The sequence below is a fragment of the Rhinoraja longicauda genome, chromosome 12, assembly GCF_053455715.1.
Source record: "Rhinoraja longicauda isolate Sanriku21f chromosome 12, sRhiLon1.1, whole genome shotgun sequence".
NCBI classification, from domain to species: Eukaryota; Metazoa; Chordata; class Chondrichthyes; order Rajiformes; family Arhynchobatidae; genus Rhinoraja; species Rhinoraja longicauda.
In genome coordinates, this window is record NC_135964.1 from 6468586 (window position 1) to 6489757 (window position 21172).

Here is a 21172-nt window from a genome sequence, read left to right on the forward strand (position 1 = left end):
GAGTCAGGGGGTATGGGGAGAGGGCAGGAACGGGGTACTGATTGAGAATGATCAGCCATGATCACATTGAATGGCGGTGCTGGCTCAAAGGGCCGAATGGCCTCCTCCTGCACCTATTGTCTATTGTCTATTGCATCAGGAGATGGGAACACTGATAGCAATTCAGTATTTCCTGCATTAAATCATGCATGCAGAAAATCTCCATAGTTGTCATTTTCATGATACAACAAGATCACACACTAACAATTTCATCCTCATTAAAACATATCTTGCCTTCTCTTCTTGTAAAACAAAAAATGTTTTACAAGCAGAAGGCAAAGAAATACACCCAGGCCGCTAATAACTCCTGTCTATTATTAGAGAGTTGATATACTGATCCGATCAAAATGCCCAGTGAACGCCCGGAATAGTTCAATGATTTCTTGCTGGATTAAAAAAAAAAATTAAATGAAGTGGACATAAGGAGCAACTCTGTGGAAAAGGAATTTAATTTAATCACGCTGCTCTCCGTTCTAATTATAATTTTATCCCCTTCTTCAGATTCACACAAGACGAGCTCACCCTCCCCAGCATTGTTCCCCTGGCACGGTACTCACTTTCAGATAGTCTGGGCTGAGCTCCATCACAAAAAGAGTTCACCAAGCTGACTGAAGAAAAGAATTAAGGGCTCGAAGCCTCCTTTAAGAGACACACCATCGCCACTGATCCCTGGTAACCCTGGTGCTTTACTGCTCAAAGCACAGAAGAACTGTTCTCAATGGCATTGAGAATCTTGGGTCCCTGGTTCTGGAGCACACAGAAGATGTGTGCGCGTGGTGGAAAGACGCACCACCTCACATAGCAACATTGCACCCCTCCCTCTCTCCCTCCCTCCCACCCCCACCCCGTCAGGCAACTCCTGCCCCATCTGTGGGCAGTTATGCAGCTCTCATATTGGCATCATTCGTCAACTCAGACCTCACTGTGATGGAGAGGAAGAAAGTCCTCCCGGGCAAGCATTCATAGCTCTGATGGAAGGATGTGGATCTCAAATGCTAGTAGAAGTTTCAAGCATTTCTGGTTCCCAGAAATCTGTCAATTCACGGCTCTGTAAAAGAATGGTTCTTCTATCTTCAAACTATGCCCCTTCCGGGCATAGGCATCGTGATGTGAATTTCAAGAGCTAAACCTCCTTTGCTTCCTACTTTGGTCCATTGTGATCCAGATTTGGGGGGGGGGACTACTTAGACATTGTGTTTTAATGCCCAGAGAATAAGTCTGGTGGTTGCTTTTTGCAGTGTGCCACTATATGACATACACAGACATGTGTACGCTTGGCCTCCTCATGTTGCATGTTTACAGCAGACTTTGACTCGTACAGTTACGATGCTACTTGACATTGAAGGCAGCCCATTTTAATAGGAATATCCAGGCCTTGAGTAATCACTGGACACATTCACGTGGATGATGCCAAGAATGGAAAGGCAAGCAAACACTTGGCTTTCTTTTCACTGGGGTAGGAAAGACTTAGGATACTCAATAAGATCTTTGAAAAAATCAAAGGGCTTTAACTGGTCGAATGCTGAAAGCCTATTTTCTCTGTGTAGGAAGGAACTGCAGATGGTGGTTTACACTGATGACACTGTGGTGGTAGGCCGGATCTCCGACAACGATGAGAAGGCCTACCGGGAGGAGGTGGCTGATCTGGCACTCTGGTGTCAGGACAATAACCTCCTCTTGAATGTCACAAAAACTAAGGAGCTGATTGTGGACTTTAGAAGGGCTCAACATCCAAGGACGTACACGCCACTGGAGATAAATGGGTCTACTGTGGATAGGGTGAGAAGTTTTAAATACCTGGGAGTCCACATCACAGAGAATCTGACGTGGGCAACGCACATTGCCGCACTGGTGTGTAAGGCTAAGCAGTGCCTTTACCACCTTAGACAGCTGAGGAAATTCAGAGTGTCTCTGAGGATCCTTCATTGCTTCTACTCTGGGGCTGTAGAGAGCATCCTGTCCGGCAACATTACAGTCTGGTTTGGGAACAGCTCTGCCCAGGACAGGATGGCCCTGCAGAGAGTAGTGCGTTTGGCTGAACGCACCATGGGAACTACACTCGCCCCCCTGCACGACCTATACATCAGGAGGTGCAGATTCAGAGCAAGCAAGATTATGAGGGACCCCTGCCACCCCAGCAACGGACTGTTCCAGATGCTACGGTCAGGCAAATGCCTCCGCTGTCACGCTGTGAAAACGGAGAGGATGAGACGGAGTTTCTTCCCACAGGCCATCAGGACTGTTAACTTTTATAACTCCAGGGACTAAATTTTGTCTTCTCTGTATTAACTTTAATTTATATGCTGTAAGTGTAATTCTTTTTTTTTTGCACAATCCGCAGGCATTGCCACTTTCATTTCACTGCACATCGTGTATGTGTATGTGACAAATGGACTTGACTTGACTTGACTTGATGGTAGACACAAAGGGCTGGAGTAACTCAGCGTTAGTGACTCCAGCATTTTGAGCCTATTTTCTCTGGCTGTTTAGCTGTTGGACAGTTCATGACATCAATATTGTCACTTCAACAGGAAGCCGGTAGTAGGTAATCACTTCTTATCAAGGGCTGTGGATGGTGGAACATTTGACCCCAGGGATATATTGCACCGAGGAAGCAATATATCCGTTCAAAGGTAAACTAGATTTATGCAAAAAGGAAGTTACAAAGCTATGCGGACACAGTATGGCCAAAAAAAGGCAGCTGCATCCACTTTTGGTAAAGATGCATTTGACTGTGAGAAACGTTGGTGGAGATGTAAGAACTACGAACTGGATAAAGACTACTCATGCGACAAATACAGTTTTGAGGCCGGGCAGAGGGAAATGACAGCCAGAACTTCAGAGCTAGAAAATTACACACAATAACCAGAAATCACTCTGACCACTGCAATCTGCCTGGCAATTGTCAGGAAAGAATGATTACTTAACCTCCTCTTCACAAAATGTATCGTGAACAGGACTGTTCTCAACTGATCGATGACATTATTCAATTGGGAGACCTGTAACAACATACAATGCTTTTGTCTTTCAGCTTAATAATACCATGATCAGGTGCAATGAGTCTTATGTTATATTCCCCTGAAGATCACACTTATCCATGGATCCACAGCAAAATATCAGATTTAACCCACACATTACTATAATTTAATACATTAATTTGAAGCAGTAGAAATAGTAAAGCCATTTCAAATTAGTTTCTGAAACACTACCTAGTTTATTGTCTTGCACAATCATGGTTATTCTTTTGCAATATGAAATACAACCTATAACTCTAGAGGGCACTTCTATTGCTTTGGTCAGTGTGCACTAATTAAACATGATAGCACTTGTAACTTTTATATTGGCAATTAATGTCCATAAAGAAATACAGTCATAGAGTGATCCATCATGGAAGCAGGCCGTTCATCCCAACTTTCCCCACACCAGCCAACATGTCCCAGCAACAATTGTCCCACCTGCCTGCGTTTGGTCCATATCCCTCCAAACCTATCCTATCCATGTACCTGTCTAACTGTCTCTTAAATGTTGGGATACTCCCAGTCTCAACTACCTCCTCCGGCAGCTTGTTCCATACGCCCACCACTCTTTGTGTGGAAAAGTTACCCCTCAGATTCCTATTAAATCTTTTCCTTTCCCCTTCACCTTAAACCTATGTCCTCAATTCAACTACTCTGGGCAAGAGACTCCGTGCATCTACCCGATCTCTTCCTCTCATGATTTTATACACCTCAATAAGATCACTCTCCTGCGCTCCAAGAAATAGTATCCCAACCTATTCAACCTCTCCCAACATTTCCAGTTTCTAGAAGTAGATGCAGTTCCGTTCTGTTTCTGGATCGAGTGAGCAGAAGCAAACTTCAGTGTCAGGGATAGGTTGAGACAAAGTTAAAGGTATCATTCACTTACGTGATATAGAGTGATGGTGTTGGATTCTGGCAGAGGTGTACTCAGGGAATCCTGTCGAACAGCATCGAGGTGGACTGGTGTTGGCAGACCATAATGGCTGGTGGGATGATTCGGACTTCCTAGCTTGTCACTCTTCTTTCTGGATCTTTTACCCGTGTCCCTTTTAACTATATACTCCTCTTGAATGATGGGGATCTTGTCATCACTCATATACCTCATTAGCGAGCTTTCTAAATTCAACAGAAATAATACACAGTAAACAACAACGGAACGAGCAATTGATTTTGTTTCAAAAAATAGAAATTCATCATGAAAATGTGCTGGATAACAAGCTTTTAATTGCAGTAAACGTACAATATCATTATGTTTTCAGGAGTAATCTTGGTGCTGAAATTACACAGAATCATTTTCTGCTCCTCCTCAAAATTTGTATTTTCTCTTTTTCAGGAACAAAAACTGTAAAATTACTATTGTTTTACAAAAGCATGTGGGTGCAAGACATCTGCATTGTCTTCTCAGTGGCATACATAATTACATGTTTCCAAGGTTGCTGAATGGTGTCCATGCAGTCACCTAGACACAGAGTAGGAGGGAGATGAGGCGGTGTTGGGAATGATCATAATTCTGACCATGCTTCATGTTATAAAGAGCTTCATCCCACTGCTACGAGATTTTTAGATTTTTTTAGATTTTAGAGATACAGTGCAGAAACAGGCCCTTCGGCCCACCGAGTCCGCGCCGCCCAGCGATCCTCGCACAAAAAACACTATCCTACACCCACTAGGGACAATTTTTACATTTACCCAGTCAATTAACCTACATACCTGTACGTCTTTGGAGTGTGGGAGGAAACCGAAGATCTCGGAGAAAACCCACGCAGGTCACGGGGAGAACGCACAAACTCCGTACAGACGGCGCCCGTAGTCAGGATCGAACCTGAGTCTCCGGCGCTGCATTCGCTGTAAGGCAGCAACTCCACCGCTGCGCCACCGTGCCGCTCAGAGATTCTGAGCTGGCACCCGGCCTTCCTCAGGTGGATAAGCTGAGTGCCAGATTTTGTCTGGTTTTCTTGCTGCTGATAGCAGCACTGTAATTTGAAAGGGAGAAGGGTTTTGCAAGAGAGATGCGACCCTGCCGGTTTTCCGAGCAGCAGCTTGGAAGTGCCAACGTTAAGGAGGTTGCGAAAAACCAGATGGTATTCAGCATAAAAAAGCTGTCAGCCAATGGGGAACATGGGTGACGAGTCGGCAGCTCCAACTATCATGGCCTGTGGGAAATTATACCTCTGAATGTAACCGCTGAGTGGTGGTCCCATTCCCAGAGGCACACACGCAACCCATTCCCAAAACTCAGACAAGATTCGTAGCAAGATTGCTGAATGAAGGTGAGCTGTAAGAAAAATATGAACCAGCCTTTATCTTCAAGCAAATTAATAGCCGATCGGCAGACTCATTTTCTAATGGTCCATATTTAATGGGATGCTTACATGGCTCGTGGGTTTTTTTTGTTCCACTCTCTTCTCACCTTGATTGATACGGGAGTACTATGTAGAGAAGTTGACACCTGGAACAGCGGATGCAGTAGATGAGGTTGGAGGAGGTGCAGGTGAACCTCTGGCTCACCTGGAAAGACTGTTTGGGTCCTTGGATGGAGTCGAGGGGGGAGATAAAGGGACAGGTGTTGCACCTCCTGCGGTTGCAGGGAAAGGTACCTGGGGAGGGGGTGGTTTGGGTGGGAAGGGACGAGTTGACCAGGGAGTTTCGGAGGGACCGGTCTCTGCGGAAAGCAGAAAGAGATGGAGATGGGAAGATGTGGCCAGTGGGATCACTATGTTCCTATACATAGGTAATAGGTAATTTATTTTTCATCAACAGGAAATTCAATGGGCAAATGAAAAACAGATTTCTCAGCTCAACATTGAGCACCAGTCTCTGCCAATGCATATAATGCTACACACTTGGGGCTTTGACACAAAAAGCTAGAGTAAGCGGTGCTGGCTCGAAGGGCCGAATGGCCTCCTCCTGCACCATTCAGATTGGTCTGAAGAAGGGACTCGACCTGAAACGTCACCTACTCCTTTTCTCCAGAGATGCTGCCTGAATTGCTGAGTTACTTCAGTTTTTTGTGTCTATCTTTGGTTTAAACCAGCATCTGCACTTCCTTCCTACACACTTGATGCATTTGCAGATTTGGAAAATGATTCATGCTTCTCAATATTTACAATCCAAGCAAACAAGATAGATGTGTAGGAAAGAACTGCAGATGCTGGTGTAAATGGAAGGTAGACACAAAATGCTGGAGTAACTCAGCGGGTCAGGCAGCATCTCTGGAGAGAAGGCATGGGTGACGTTTTGGGTCAAGACCCTTCTTCAGTCTGAAACGTCACCCATTCCTTCTCTCCAGAGATGCTGCCTGACCCGCTGAGTTACTCCAGCATTTTGTGTCCACAAGCAATATAGATTGCAGCTACTGTTGAACAACAAACGGGAGAGTAATAATTATGGCCGAATGCTTTTAATCTTCTTTCAATGTTATGGATACAGAATGTAATTTGTGCTCAGTTGCATTGCTTCCATCATGACCTCCAGAGTCGCAGCGGTAGAGTTGCTGCTTTACAGCGAATGCAGCGCCGGAGACTCAGGTTCGATCCTGACTACGGGTGCTGCACTGTAAGGAGTTTGTACGTTCTCCCCGTGACCTGCGTGGGTTTTCTCCGAGATCTTCGGTTTCCTCCCACACTCCAAAGACAATATATCTTTATTGTCATTGTACCCAGGGGTACAACGAGATTGGGAATGTAGGTATGTAGGTTAATTGGCTGGGTAAATGTAAAAATTGTCCCTAGTGGGTGTAGGATAGTGTTAATGTACGGGGATCGCTGGGCGGCACGGACTTGGTGGGCCGAAAAAGCCTGTTTCCGGTTGTATATATATGATATGATATGATATGATAAAGTGACTAAGATGCATAAGCCCAACAAAATATCTTGTTTTGGAACTACAACTGCTTCCTTCAGTCTATGGCTTTTGATAAATATACAGTACATAAGTGTCTGGGTCCATTCCAAGTGTCCAATTTGGCATTGTAATGTGTTAGAAGTTGCAAAAGGTAGAATTAATAACACCAATTCACACTGATGATCTACTGGTTAACACACTCACTGGGATATCTCCAGACAAATAGCCTATTTGCTTCAATAAAACAGAAAATGTTGGAAATACTCAGCAGGTTAGACCCAATCTGTTTGGAGAAGAAACAGAGTTAACGTTTCAGGTCAAAGACCCTCTGTCGAAACTGGGGAGACCGCAAATGTTGCTATCATGACCACATCGTCCAAATCACTCCTCCTGGAAGCAGGTCCTGTGTAAAAGAACTCGCCTTGTAAATATCCTTTAAATGTTGTAGTGTAAGAAAATAACTGCAAATGCTGGTACAAATCGAAGGTATTTATTCACAAAATGCTGGAGTAACTCAGCAGGTCAGGCAGCATCTCAGGAGAGAAGGAATGGGCGACGTTTTGGATCGAGACCCTTCAGACTGAAGTAGGTTCTCGACCCGAAACATCGCCCATTCCTTCTCTCCTGAGATGCTGCCTGACCTGCTGAGTTACTCCAGCATTTTGTGAATCAATACCTTTAAATGTATCTTTCACTGTAAAGCTGTTCACTGCAAAGCCCTTCCCAATTTGATTTTTCCACCGTGGGAAAAAGACACTGACAATCTATCCTATCTGTGCCTCCGATAATTTGATACGCTCCCATCAGACAGTCCCATCAACCTCTGATGTTCCAGAGAAAACAATCTAAGTCTGTCCAACCCCTCCTTATAACTATTACTCGCGATAATCCTCTTCGGATCGTACGCCTCATTGTGGTGAAGAGGCTTAGTGCCCCCATGATTCCAAGAGCGATGCCGTCGGGAAGCACGAGCTTCTGGTAGGGCCACCCGTGGGATCTTCAGATGGGAGCTGTCACTTTTGTGTCTCTTGGATTGCAGTGACTTTGTGGGTCTGTGGCAGATGTTCAATGATGGTGGACTTCCCCTTGGTGAGGCCTTCCGCATTTAGCTGCAGCATGGTGACGCCATCCGGTTTCACATCCGTAGGTGGCAGCCCTAAGTTGGGGTGCATGCTCCGGGTTGGCGCCAAGCTGCAGCGACTGTGCTTGCATTTGGGCTGCAAGCTGTTGTTGTTTGCTCGTTGTTATTTCTGCTTCTGCTTCTGCTGTCTCTGTTTGCTGCCGTTCGTCCGACTGAGGTCAGTTGACAGGGCTTACCACGAGGAGGTCGACAACGTGCTGATTGATTTGTGAAGGACCGTGTGCTTCTTGGAGTGCAACATCAAGTACACGTTAAACAAACACACGCACGGGCGTCTTGGTTCTGACATCTGAACGTAGACCATCATCCTCGACCTCGAGAGATAGCCACGGCGATGACTTGCTAATCCAGGCTGTGCCTTCTGCACCTTCTCCAAAGCCTCCATCGTCATTTTTATTGTATTGCCAGACATGGAAATTATCTTGCGAAACATGTGGTCAAGTGGGTTTGGACTCTAAATGCAGCAAGCAATTTAGCCGCCTTCAATTATAGAAGCACAGCAAGGTAGGAGCATAGAAAAGAACCAGTCAGTCTACCGAGCGCTATGCAAATGTAATCCAGTTAGTCTCACTCCCATGCTCTCTACCTACAAGCCTGTCATTTGTTTTGCTTCCAAGGACATATTCAACTCCTTTTTGAAAACAAAGTTTGAAACTATCTCCATCACCTCCCCCAGATGAGTTCAAATTCTTCTCTTCAGTGCATTGTTTTTCCTCCAGGCTCATTTAATTGTTATTCCAATCGCCCACTGATTGGAACAATTCATCCCCGTTTACTATGTATAGCCTTCATGATCTCAACTGATTTCACAATGACCTGGTATCACAAAATGCTGGAGTAACTCAGCAGGTCAGGCAGCATCTAGGAGAGAAGGAATGGGTGACGTTTCGGGTCGAGACCCTTCTTCAGACTGACTCACATGCAGTGTGTGTGTGTGTAACAATGACCTGAGAGAGGTCATGCCACTGAAATCTCCCAACTTTGCTCTCGTTTCCAACCTGTGCATTGTCTGTGGCACAATAGTGGTGCATAAAAACAAAAGTCCACCATTAAGTGAGAGCATATATTTGGAAGCGTCAACTTTCACTTAAAATTAGGCTCTTGAATATTTCTGCAAAATAATTCACTCACCTCTCCGCCCATCCCTTTTGGGTCTGTTAGAATCATCGTATTCTCCTCCCCAGTTGTATTCGACAGGCATGGAAATAGGCCTTAGTTTGCCTAGGAACAGTAAAACAAAGTGCTCAAATCAAGGGAGGTGGAATCGTTGGCTAGAAACACCACAGAAAACTCAGCAATGAATGGTGGATATTTGAAATGAAACACTTGCCACATTAAATGCAAGGCAAGTTGAAGTGCTCTAACGATGATGCAGGTGCACATTTTCAATCCTTAGCCTCTGTTCTTGAAGTTCTAAAAATAATCCTATGATGGCCTGCTTGCGATAAGGAATAGCCACTTCTACAAACCATACAATTCTTTATTGGGAGTTTGCAGCCGTTCACTGGGACCTGATGTGGGTCACGATTGATTGAAATTTTTAAAAGTCATTTCTAGTTCCTGAATTTAATTGGTAGCATTTGAGAAAATTAACTTGGATACATTTTCAAATCTTATTTATATATTTTTTTACGAAGATTAAAAACGCAAGCTAAAATTACCATATGTCAGAGTATTTTCTCTTCTGCCTGGAATACTTGATCTGGTTGTGTCGTAATCGTAGCTGAGAATCATAGCGTCCCCATCCATCATGGTGAAACGTTTTCGATATTCTTGATCCAAGAAGGAATTGGGAGATTCTGACCCCTTATGCACTGGTTTGCCCACAACATGTCTGCTGGGCTCTTCTATGGGAAGGTTGCCTTTTTCATCCCTTTTATGTGGAAAGAAACACAATTCAACACTTCTGTTCATCTTTCCAATGAAGCAAACAGAAATCAAACCATTGACACGTTTGAAAGAAAGAAATATCTATGTTATCCAAAGAAACGTGGTGCCAATACCCTTGAGCTCTCAGATTTAAAGTTAATATTTTTGCTGCATTTCTATATAGAATAGTTAATCTACACACCTGCCGTTTGTGAGAAGACTGCGGTCTATGGAGATTGTATTAATTATACATTACAGTGCCAAACGATAACTCTATACAGCAGCAAATAATATTGCTGCAGATCTTTCGCAAAGCACTGTAACCATGGTCATCTCAAACTATTCAGGAAAAGACAACACCAGGATCGGTCAACTTGTAATTTTGTCATGGAAGGCATTAGGTAAGGTCTTGGAAGGTCTGAGTGGGATTGGTTATTGTTTTAGAAATATGATCAACAATTTGTTTTGTTTCTATTTGATAAAAGTCCTTTTGAAGCCCTTCTATTCCCGTTGGAAATGTTGCCGCCAGTACAACCTCTCTCAGCAACATACCTCACAGTTTTGCTTTAAGTCCCTAACCATTAGGTACCAGAACAAATAGGCTATGAAACCGCCGGGAGGAAACTGCTGCGATTCCCTGCTGTCAGAGAGCCTGCCACCTGGTTTTATCATCTACTTTAAACCGAGCTAAGCCTCGCCTTGATGGGGAAATTCCGCTTTTCAGAAAGGATGATGTAAAACTTGGAAGAACGGAATCAATTCTGTTGTCGTGGAACAAGGATTCTCAGTGACATTTTTCATGACACTATTCCCATTTCTGCCACAGATCTGAGAAACAAAGGCCCATGTTTTCATTTTACACAAATGCTGTGATCCATTCTACATGCTCAGCCAGCAGCATTTATCAATAGGCTGCAAATACTAAAGTCTAGATCTGCCAGTTCTAGTGCGCATGGACTAGGAATCACTGAAGAGAGAAAAAAAAAAGGGGGAGGGAGAACAGAGGCCTTCTTCGACTATGTGGTAAGGACTTTTCATTTATCATGCCATTGGGTACAAGTTGCTAACTGATGAAATGCATTACTTCACACTTTGTCAGGAAGGATGGATAAAGACCTGAGTTAATCATGTTCTCACAAGATCAGACAACAAGAGTTCTGGGGCAATCAATGTATTTTTAGTGCTTCCTTGAATTCTGCAGAGGCCAAAAATAAAAGTGGCAACATCTTCATTCAAGCAGCTCACAATGAGTAATTTTATATACAACAAAAAAACAGAACCTGACAACGTGAACCATTCTACTTTGTCAATCACCTGCCAGGGAGAGAGCAGCTAACCACACATTCTACAACTCAGCCAGGTAATTTGCGTCAATCATCCCTGACAGCATTGTCGAGTGAAGAAAGAACATTTGGACATGTCGTACTTTTTTGTAAGAATTGCTCCAAGACTTGCGAAGTACAGGAATGTATTTGGGTTTAGAAACCTTGTACTCTTGAGTTATCAGTGGGTTTTCAAAAAAATAGTTGGGAATGGCCATGCGTCATTGGAATGGGCAGAGGACAGAGATGATGGGGGAGAAATTGAATCAGAAAAAAGGTCAACAGAAAAATGCAAGTAACTGCAGGCGGAAAAAATGCAGTCATTTTGTGAAATAGCATTTACATTTTTCAAAAAGCATTCAAAAGGAGCATCATTTACACCAGCAAGCACATGTTAGGAAGCTCTACAGTGGCACCATTAAAAAACACACAGAGTTGATATAACTGCTTTTTAATAAAATACAGTTCTAGCAAATAAATCACACAGAGAACAAAGACAATGAACAATGGTCAATTTAGAATCCTTCTATATGCTGGTAGAAAACCAATACCAGGCTTAAGTATGATTGGATTTGATTAGATTTAGGGTATCTTCTCACAAAACTATCTCCAGAGCAGTACATTGTGCTGAACAGCCACGGCATCTCTGTTAAGACAGTGTTGTGGGAATAAATCATCAGCAACAAGACATCCAGAACCAATGGAACATGATTTAGTTTATTTGCGGGCAACGCTTGCTGGCATTAGAAGCTTCCTGTGATTCTGCAGCTCCATTTCGGATCTGCATTTTTCAATGGGTTGGAGAATTCTGTGTGGTCCTGTGACCCCAGCTCAGAGTCTGAGTGATCGGTCAGCCCAGGATTGTCCCTACGATTCCAAGGGTGGCGAAACACTCCTACGTCTTGTTTAAGTGACCCCTTCTTTTTATGTGGTTGAGACCATAAACATCGGAAGAGTATTTAATCACTTAAACATTCCTTTCACAGAAGTAAGAATCTTTACTCTTTTTGTTTATAGCTCCCAAACCAAGGGAAAAGGAGGCACCTAGCTCAATGCTGAACGGTTTTAACCACTCTCAGCATTGAAACAGGGAACATCCTCGTACAAGTGGCATAGTTCTAGGCTATGTCGGTTTGTGAGAAGTCATTGGAAGACAAGCTTTGTTCTCTGCAACTAAATGACAACACTCTGAAAATGGAATTGATGGATAGACTGATTAATTATCAAGAAATCGGTTAAACAAAGTTCCATCTTGTTTGCAGAATGTTAGAAACTATAGAGCATTTAATACCAAAAGTAATGCAGAGGAACCTGCCATTTGAAAATATTCCCGCTATAATCTGTTTCCAGTGAAAGCCAACCTGCTAAACATAATCAGCGCCTGGAAGGTGATTAATGTTTGTACAAATCCTACAGTCAATGAAGGAAAAATGTGTCTTGTAAACACAATGCATGTAAGAATATAACTTGCGTGCTGATTGAATGAAAACAAATGCACGAAGGAAAGTAAAACTGGTGTCCAACACTCTCACATAGGTTTAGCATGAGAGACCAGGATTACATTTTGTTCCCTGGTGTGTTCTGATTTCTTTGAGACAGTAATATGTTATATTTTGACATACTTCCCTGGTCCTTTGAGACTGTGGTATTCATTGACTGAATAAAAAGACCCACGCTAGTGTGCATAATGTACTCCACAGGGCTACTATTAATACTTTGAACTTCTTTGGATTGCACTACAACCTACGGTTTTCCAACAAGCCACAATACCAGAGCTTAGAACATGCCAACAGAGGAAAATCCTTAAAAACTAATGATGCCAGCCAACAGTACAAGGGTCAACAAGGAAACAGCTCATAACTTCTCCATGTTTGATGCAGAAAACACCAGTTTTTGCTTCAGCAATCTGAGGAATCTTATCGAGATACACTGACAATAAAGATATGCAGTTCACTAGACAACCACTGGGGTTATTATTATTAAGATAAAACACGTGGGCAAGTATTCTTAACTTGGTGAAAGCAAGTTTAGGACAGGATTACAATTTGTGAATGAGCTGTGTAAATGCCATCTATCGGAGGGTTATATACCTCAACAACATTTTATTGGTAGAACAGGTACTTGCAAATAACAGGTTCCACTGCAAATGTTTTTTAAGCAAAAAAAGCACGATTTTTTAAAAACAATGTTTCTTTCCATCTTTAATCGGGTTTATACAAATTGCACTTCCTCAAGTGAGATAACCATAATTCCTGCCCTAAGAATGTGCACTGAAATGGCATCAATCTATTTGGCTACTTTGCACAAAGCCCTCTTCTCCATGATCAGATCTTGGCCATTCAATGCTACCCATATACACTCAGTGGGAGCAGGGTATCACTGTTGTTTACAGGAGTAGGCCATTCGGTCCTTCGAGCCTGTACGCACCGCCATTCAACGCGATCATGGCTGATCATTCTCAATCAGTACCCCGTTCCTGCTTTCTCCCCATACCCCGTGACTCCGCTATCCTTAAGAGCTCTATCTAGCTCTCTCTTGAATGTATTCAGAGAATTGGCCTCCACTGCCCTCTGAGGCAGAGAATTCCACAGATAAACCATTGAGAGGAGAAACAAAAACAAAAGCTCCTAATCATCCTTGAGGTATTGAAACACCGTCCTACTTGTTTATCGTGGCACAGAGGAAGACTATTCAACTCATCAGTCTATGTTAGCTTCCGATCAGTCGCATTCCTGTTCCCCCTTGCAACATGCTTGTTCTCACATGGACCCCTTTGATTCTTTTGACACTTGCTCGCGCCAAGGTGTAATATAGTTACAATTAATCTTCCATCATATCTTTGGGAAGAGGGAGGAAGCCGGAGCACTTGTTTTCTGCTACGCTTTATACTTCAGCCATCCTATCTAGAGATGAATTAGAGTTTGGGGAATGCACCTTTCCCCCTGTACATCCTTCATAAGTGCCTCCAGCTGAGATACGCTTCAGAAAAACTCAACGATAAAATCCATCCTCGAATAAAATATTTTATGCTCCACACAAGTTTGTCAAAAAATTCTGAATTATCAATGGGTTAAATTATGGCTCACTGTCCAATGGAAAACATTGGTCATTTTATGTAACTTATTTTTAAAACCACTAACAGGCAGAGCAGATGATTTAAGCACAGGTGTTGGATCTGAAGGGAACTACACAGCAGATCTGGGTTCAGCTTCACTGAGTGACGCATCAGGCCCCCAGGGTACAATGGTGGACCCCAACATTGACTTGAATTGCCCGCTCCTCCGACACAGTGTAGGTGATCCACATCTCCCCACCTCTCACCCCACCCCATTCACCCATCTCCCATAACCCACACCCTTCTCCCTCTCCCTCACCCCTCCACCTCTCTCTCCCTCACCCCTCCACCCCTCCCTCTCCCTCACCCCCCCACCCCTCCCTATTTTATCCTGCGTTTGACACAGAGATTCAAAATCAAACATGTTATGCATTCTAAGTCTGCAAAGTAGTGAAGGGCAGTGATATTAGGAGAGGAGAAACTGAGTAAATATTATATTCCAAACATATTTCAAAGTGCATTACCCAAGTATGAACTTAAATTGATAACATCAGGGCATACAAACAGTTAAATACCATCAGGTGAAGCTAAGAGTTTGTAAAGTGTTCACATTGATCGGGTTGGTGGACGCGTACAATTAAAAATCCGTAAAAGTAGGATGTGTGGCGTCAATTTAATGAAGAAATGAAAGAAGCAGGGGTTGGAGGGGGAAGGATGTTTTCCAGATGGGACGACCGTACCAGAGCCTCAGAGTTTGGTTGTTTGTGGTTTATGTCAGTGATTTGGATGTGAATGTAGAAGGCTTGATGAGCAAAGTTTGCTGATGACACTAAAGTAGGTGGTATCATAGGCAGTGTGGATGATTATCAAACTTTACAACAGGATTTTGATCAGCTGGGCAAGTGGGCTGAGGAATGGTTAATGGAGTTTAATGCAGATAAGTGCGAGGCGCGAGATAGCCTAGCCAGGGCAGGATTTTCATTGTGAATGGTAAACCATTGGGGTGTGTGTAGAACAGAGGGATCTAGACGAATGTACATGGTTCCCTGAAAGTGGTGTCACGGCATATCAGGTGGTAAAGAAGGTTTGTCGGTGTATAAGTCCTCATCAGTCAGGGTATTGAGTCAATAGACAATAGACAATAGGTGCAGGAGCAGGCCATTCGGCCATTCGAGCCAGCACCACCATTCAATGTGATCATGGCTGATCATTCTCAATCAGTACCCCGTTCCTGCCTTCTCCCCATACCCCCTGACTCCACTATCCTTAAGAGCTCTATCTAGCTCTCTCTTGAATGCATTCAGAGAATTGACCTCCACTACCTTCTGAGGCAGAGAATTCCACAGATTCACAACTCTCTGACTGAAAAAGTTTTTCCTCATCTCAGTTCTAAATGGCCTACCCTTTATTCTTAAACTGTGGCTCCTTGTTCTGGACTCCCCCAACATTGGGAACATGTTTCCTGCCTCTAACGTGTCCAACCCCTTAATAATCTGAGACGTTTCGATAAGATCTCCTCTCATCCTTCTAAATTCCAGTGTATACAAGCCTAGTCTAGAAGTTGGGAAGTTAAGTTACAGTTGTGCAAGATGAAGAAATGGATAAATATTTATCCATAATGAGTATGGAATATTACAAGAATAGTTACCTAATGAGATAATTAAATAAGAGCTGGAACTACAGAAGGAACTTCAGATGTCGGTTTCACACCAAAGATTGACACAAAATGGTGGGGTAACTCAGCGGGGCAGGCAGCATATCTGGAGAGACGTAATGGGTGGTGTCGCAGGTCAAGACCCTTCTTCCTGACATAAAATGTCTGCCATTCCTTCTCGCCAGTGATGCTGCCTGTCCCACTGAATTATTATAAAAGCTGCCTTTCTTCGGGCTGGGTTCCTTCGCAACAATAGCAGAATCGCATTGGAATCTATTTTAAGGGCCATGTCCAACTCAAGAGTTGCTTACTTTATGTAACAATCCTGATTATTTTCAGTAATGCTCAGGCGCTGAACGGCATTGGAGACGCAGGATGAACTGATTTGTTTTGCTGTCATTGGCTGAGGGAGGCTCTTTTCTCAAAAAACAGCTATAAATTGACAGCTAAATGACCAGACTTCAACCTTTGCTGGGTGTGGGAAATCAGGGAGACCTCCAGTGTCCCTGAGCACTACACTTGCGGGAGGTGTGTCCAGTTACAACTCCTTACTGACCACGTTAGGGAACTGGAACTGCAGCTGGACGACCTTAGGATGATCCGGGAATGCCCAAATTCCCCGTGGCCATCCTCCTCAACAGGTAGTATAAGAAAATGATTGCAGATGCTGGTACAAATCGAAGGTATTTATTCACAAAATGCTGGAGTAACTCAGCAGGTCAGGCAGCATCTCAGGAGAGAAGGAATGGGTGACGTTTCGGGTCGAGACCCTTCTTCAGACTGATGTCAGGGGGCGGGACAAAGGAAGGATATAGGTGGAGACAGGAAGATAGAGGGAGATCTGGGAAGGAGGAGGGGAAGGGAGGGACAGAGGAATTATCTAAATTTGGAGAAGTCGATGTTCATACCACTGGGCTGCAAACTGCCCAGGCGAAATATGAGGTGCTGTTCCTCCAATTTCCGGTGGGCCTCACTATGGCACTGGAGGAGGCCCATGACAGAAAGGTCAGACTGGGAATGGGAGGGGGAGTTGAAGTGCTCGGCCACCGGGAGATCAGCTTGGTCAATGCGGACCGAGTGCAGGTGTTCAGCGAAGCGATCGCCGAGCCTGCGTTTGGTTTCGCCGATGTAAAGAAGTTGACATCTAGAGCAGCGGATGCAATAGATGAGGTTGGAGGAGGTGCAGGTGAACCTTTGTCTCACCTGGAAAGACTGTTTGGCTCCTTGGATGGAGTTGAGGGGGGGAGGTAAAGGGACAGGTGTTGCATCTCGTGCGGTTGCAGGGGAAAGTGCCCGGGGTTGGGGTGGCCTCAACAGGTATGCCCTTTTGGATACTGTTGGGGGTGATGACCAGTCATGAGAGAGTAGCGGCAGTGGTTGGGTCTGGCTCTGAGGCACAGCGGGGAAAGGTGACGTCAGGTAGAGCGATTGTGATGGATAGGTGACTAGTTGTTCAGGGGGACAGACAGGAGATTCTGTGGCACCAAACGAGACTCCAGGATGGTGTGTTGCCTCCCCTGATGCCAGGTTAATGGAATTCAATGCAGATAAATGCGAGGGGTTGCATATTGCGAAGTCAAACGATGGCAGGACCTTCGCGGTGAATGGTAGGGCCCTAGGGATAGCAGAGAGCTGAGGGATCGAGGAGCACATGTACATAGTTCCCTGAATGCGGTGTCTCTGGCAGATAAGGGGAAATAGACAATAGACAATCAGGTGGTAAAGAAGGTTTGTCAGTGTATAAGTCTTCATCAGTCAGGGTATTGAGTCAATAGACAATAGACAATAGGTGCAGGAGCAGGCCATTCGGCCCTTCGAGCCAGCACCGCCATTCAATGTGATCATGGCTGATCATTCTCAATCAGTACCCCGTTCCTGCCTTCTCCCCATACCCCCTGACTCCGCTATCCTTAAGAGCTCTATCTAGCTCTCTCTTGAATGCATTCAGAGAATTGGCCTCCACTGCCTTCTGAGGCAGAGAATTCCACAGATTCACAACTCTCTGACTGAAAATGTTTTTCCTCATCTCCGTTCTAAATGGCCTACCCCTTATTCTTAAACTGTGGCCCCTTGTTCTGGACTCCCCCAACATTGGGAACATGTTTCCAGCCTCTAACGTGTCCAACCCCTTAATTATCTTATATTTTTACCAGGTCGTTGTGCCTGTACCAATATCATTTTTGTCATTTAAACACTCCATCCAAGACCTTCTCTTTCGTTCTTCCCTTATTGTTAAAATAAGACATTATGCACTTTAGCATTCTTCAGTCTGATGTATTGAGTATAGAAGTTGGGATATTATGTTACAGTTGTACAAGTTATTGGTGAGGCTGGATTTGAAGTACTATGTTCAGTTTTAGTCACCCTGCTACAGGAAGGATATCATTACGCTGGAAATAATGCAGAGAAGATTTACAAGGATGATGCCAGGACTTGAGGGCCTGAGCTGTAAGGAATGCAGGTGGCTGAAGGATGATTTTATAGGGGTGTATAATATCATGAGAGGTATAAATAGGGAGAATGCACAAAATCTTTTGCTCAGAGTAAGGGAATCAAGAACCAGAGGACATAGGTTTAAGGGGAGAGGGGAAAGATTTATTCGTAAACTGAGGGGCAACTTTTTAACTCAGAGGGTGGTGGTTATATGGAATGAGCTGCCAGGTTGGGGCAGGTACAACAGCATTTAAAAGGCACTTGGACAAGTACATGGACATGAAAGGTTTGGAGGAATATGGGCCAAACGCAGGCAAATGGGACCAGCTTAGATGAGGCACCTTGGTTCACATAGACGAGTTGGGCCAAAGAGCCTGTTTCAGTGCAGTGTGACTCTGACTCTATGACTCTAACTCATTGTTCACTGGCTCAATCGTACTTTATTATCATATGTACCGAGGTACAGCAAAAGTCCTCTTTAGAGGCAGGAAACATGTTCCCAATGTTGGGCGAGTCCAGAACAAGGGGCCACAGTTTAAGAATAAAGGGTAGGCCATTTAGAACTGAGATGAGGAAAACTTTTTCAGTCAGAGCGTTGTGAATCTGTGGAATTCTCTGCCTCAGAAGGCAGTGGAGGCCAATTCTCTGAATGCATTCAAGAGAGAGCTAGATAGAGCTCTTAAGGATAGCGGAGTCAGGGGGTATGGGGAGAAGGCAGGAATGGGGTACTGATTGAGAATGATCAGCCATGATCACATTGAATGGCGGTGCTGGCTCGAAGGGCCGAATGGCCTCCTCCTGCACCTATTGTCTATTGTCTATTGTCTTATCCAAATTGCTGTCTTTTAAGAGCATAAACGTTTATAAGGTTTGCCGCAACTATTCATACCCATACTCGTTATAATGTTTACAAGTTTGCTCTCTGTTCTTAAAAAAGGAGTCAGTGCACCATATCTTTACTAGATTTGTTCTTGGGACAGGGTTTATCCACCAACAAAATTAAGTACAATTGGAAAATAAGAGATTACCGTTGTTGAAATGCTACTATTATGTTTAAGAAGTTGGATGCTGAAAGGCCACTTTCTTGAGCTGGTTTAGACTGTCTCAGAACATGGAATCAGCTATGTAGGATTGAAACGATGAGGAATGTCATGATCAGAGGATTGTGAGCCTTTGGAAATCTTTACCCCGGGCAGCAGGGACTGCTCTCAGTCCCTGAGTATAGGCAAGCATGAGATCATTGGAATTTGGACTCTTAAATATGGAGATTGGGTTGGAATAGGGAGTCTTAGACCCACTGGCTTGAAGAGCCTCATGGTCCACTTCTATTTCTCATTTTGTTAACACAGCCCATGGATAATATATTAGTTTTGCACAGAAATGCCTCCACAGATTATGGACTCAAGCCCTGGAGTATGTTTTGAACTTATAACCTACTGACTAAGAGGCTTAAGTACACCAAACTGAGCCAAGCTGACACTTATATGAAAATATTTGTTTTCGGAAGTATTCCTGAAGACACTGAAACAGATGAAATATGCATTGGTGACACAAACGGTAAGTGAGATTAGGAATACTGAGCAGATATGTCATTAAAACAGTTTTATATTTATAGAAAGATGCACAAGGCTATGAATAGTTGAAAGCCAAGTATTAATGGATAGAAGCCTGTTTTTTTCGTTTGAAGTGCTGACTTAGAATTGAACTCAGAAACAAAGAAAATATTGAGATTTTTCATGGACAATGTCCAGCAGAAAATTAATTATGGCTATGTGATACTTCAGATTTGCAAATAAATCAAAATATCAGCACTGGGCGTGGAAACATTTCACTCTATATTAAAAAATATCTTGTATTCACTACAATGGAGACAGCATGAGGGTAAATCAGAACAAGTTAAATCTGCTTGTAACCAAAATTCATCAGTGCAATTCAACCTTGTAAAATGTCAGCTTGCTGTATTTTTCATTTGAAAGCTCTTAAAGTTTTTTTTTAGCAAGGCCACAGTAATCAAAGTTGTTTGCAGTAACTTCAAACATTTTGCACACTTGATGGCTGCTGAGAATTCTGGGATTTACATGCTCAATGCAGTAGAAGTGACATTTCTGTTCATGAAAGCGAGATTACATTCCAGGTGCTCCCCGGCTTACGAAGCTTCGACGTGCGATATTTCGACTTTGCGACGGTTCAAACGGCAAACGACCTCGCTTCCGGCCACGTGATCACGTGTGCAGGTGCTCCTCAGCCTACGATGGGGTTCCGTTCCGAGAAACCCATCGGAAACCGAAAATATCGTAAGTCGAAATGCATTGAATGCACGTGATCACGCAGCTGGAAGCGTGCCGCGGCTCGCTGCCGTTGGCACCACCGCAAAGTCGAAACATCGCAAGTCGAGGCATCGTAGGCCGAGGAGCGCCTGTATTCAATGCATTTGAATACAGGAAAGCAGACTATTATCTGAATGGTGGCCGATTAGGAGAAGGGGAGATACAACGAGACCTGGGTGTCGTGGTACACCAGTCATTGAAAGTAGGCATGCAGGTGCAGCAGGCAGTGAAGAAAGCAAATGGTATGTTGGCATTCATAGCGAGGGGATTTGAGTATAGGAGCAGGGAGGTTCTGCTGCAGTTGTACAGGGCATTGGTGAGACCGCACCTGGAGTATTGTGTACAGTTTTGGTCTCCTAATCTGAGGAAAGACATTCTTGCCATAGAGAGAGTACAGAGAAGGTTCACCAGATTCATTCCTGGGATGGCAGGACTTTCATATGAAGAAAGATTGGATAGACTAGGCTTG

The 21172-nt window shown here is 43.9% G+C and overlaps 1 protein-coding gene across 14 annotated transcripts in view; it reads right to left on the minus strand.

Moving 5' to 3' along the window:
- cnksr2a (connector enhancer of kinase suppressor of Ras 2a) overlaps positions 1 to 21172 on the minus strand; it is a 473672-nt gene that overhangs the window by 136447 nt on the left and 316053 nt on the right. For all 14 annotated transcript variants that reach the window (XM_078408943.1, XM_078408946.1, XM_078408945.1 and 11 more), the window contains 3 exons: positions 9705 to 9916; positions 9175 to 9264; positions 3946 to 4175 (listed from right to left, as the gene is read on the minus strand). In XM_078408943.1, coding sequence (XP_078265069.1) covers positions 3946 to 4175; positions 9175 to 9264; positions 9705 to 9916 — 532 coding nt within the window. The remainder of the gene's footprint in view (positions 1 to 3945; positions 4176 to 9174; positions 9265 to 9704; positions 9917 to 21172) is intronic.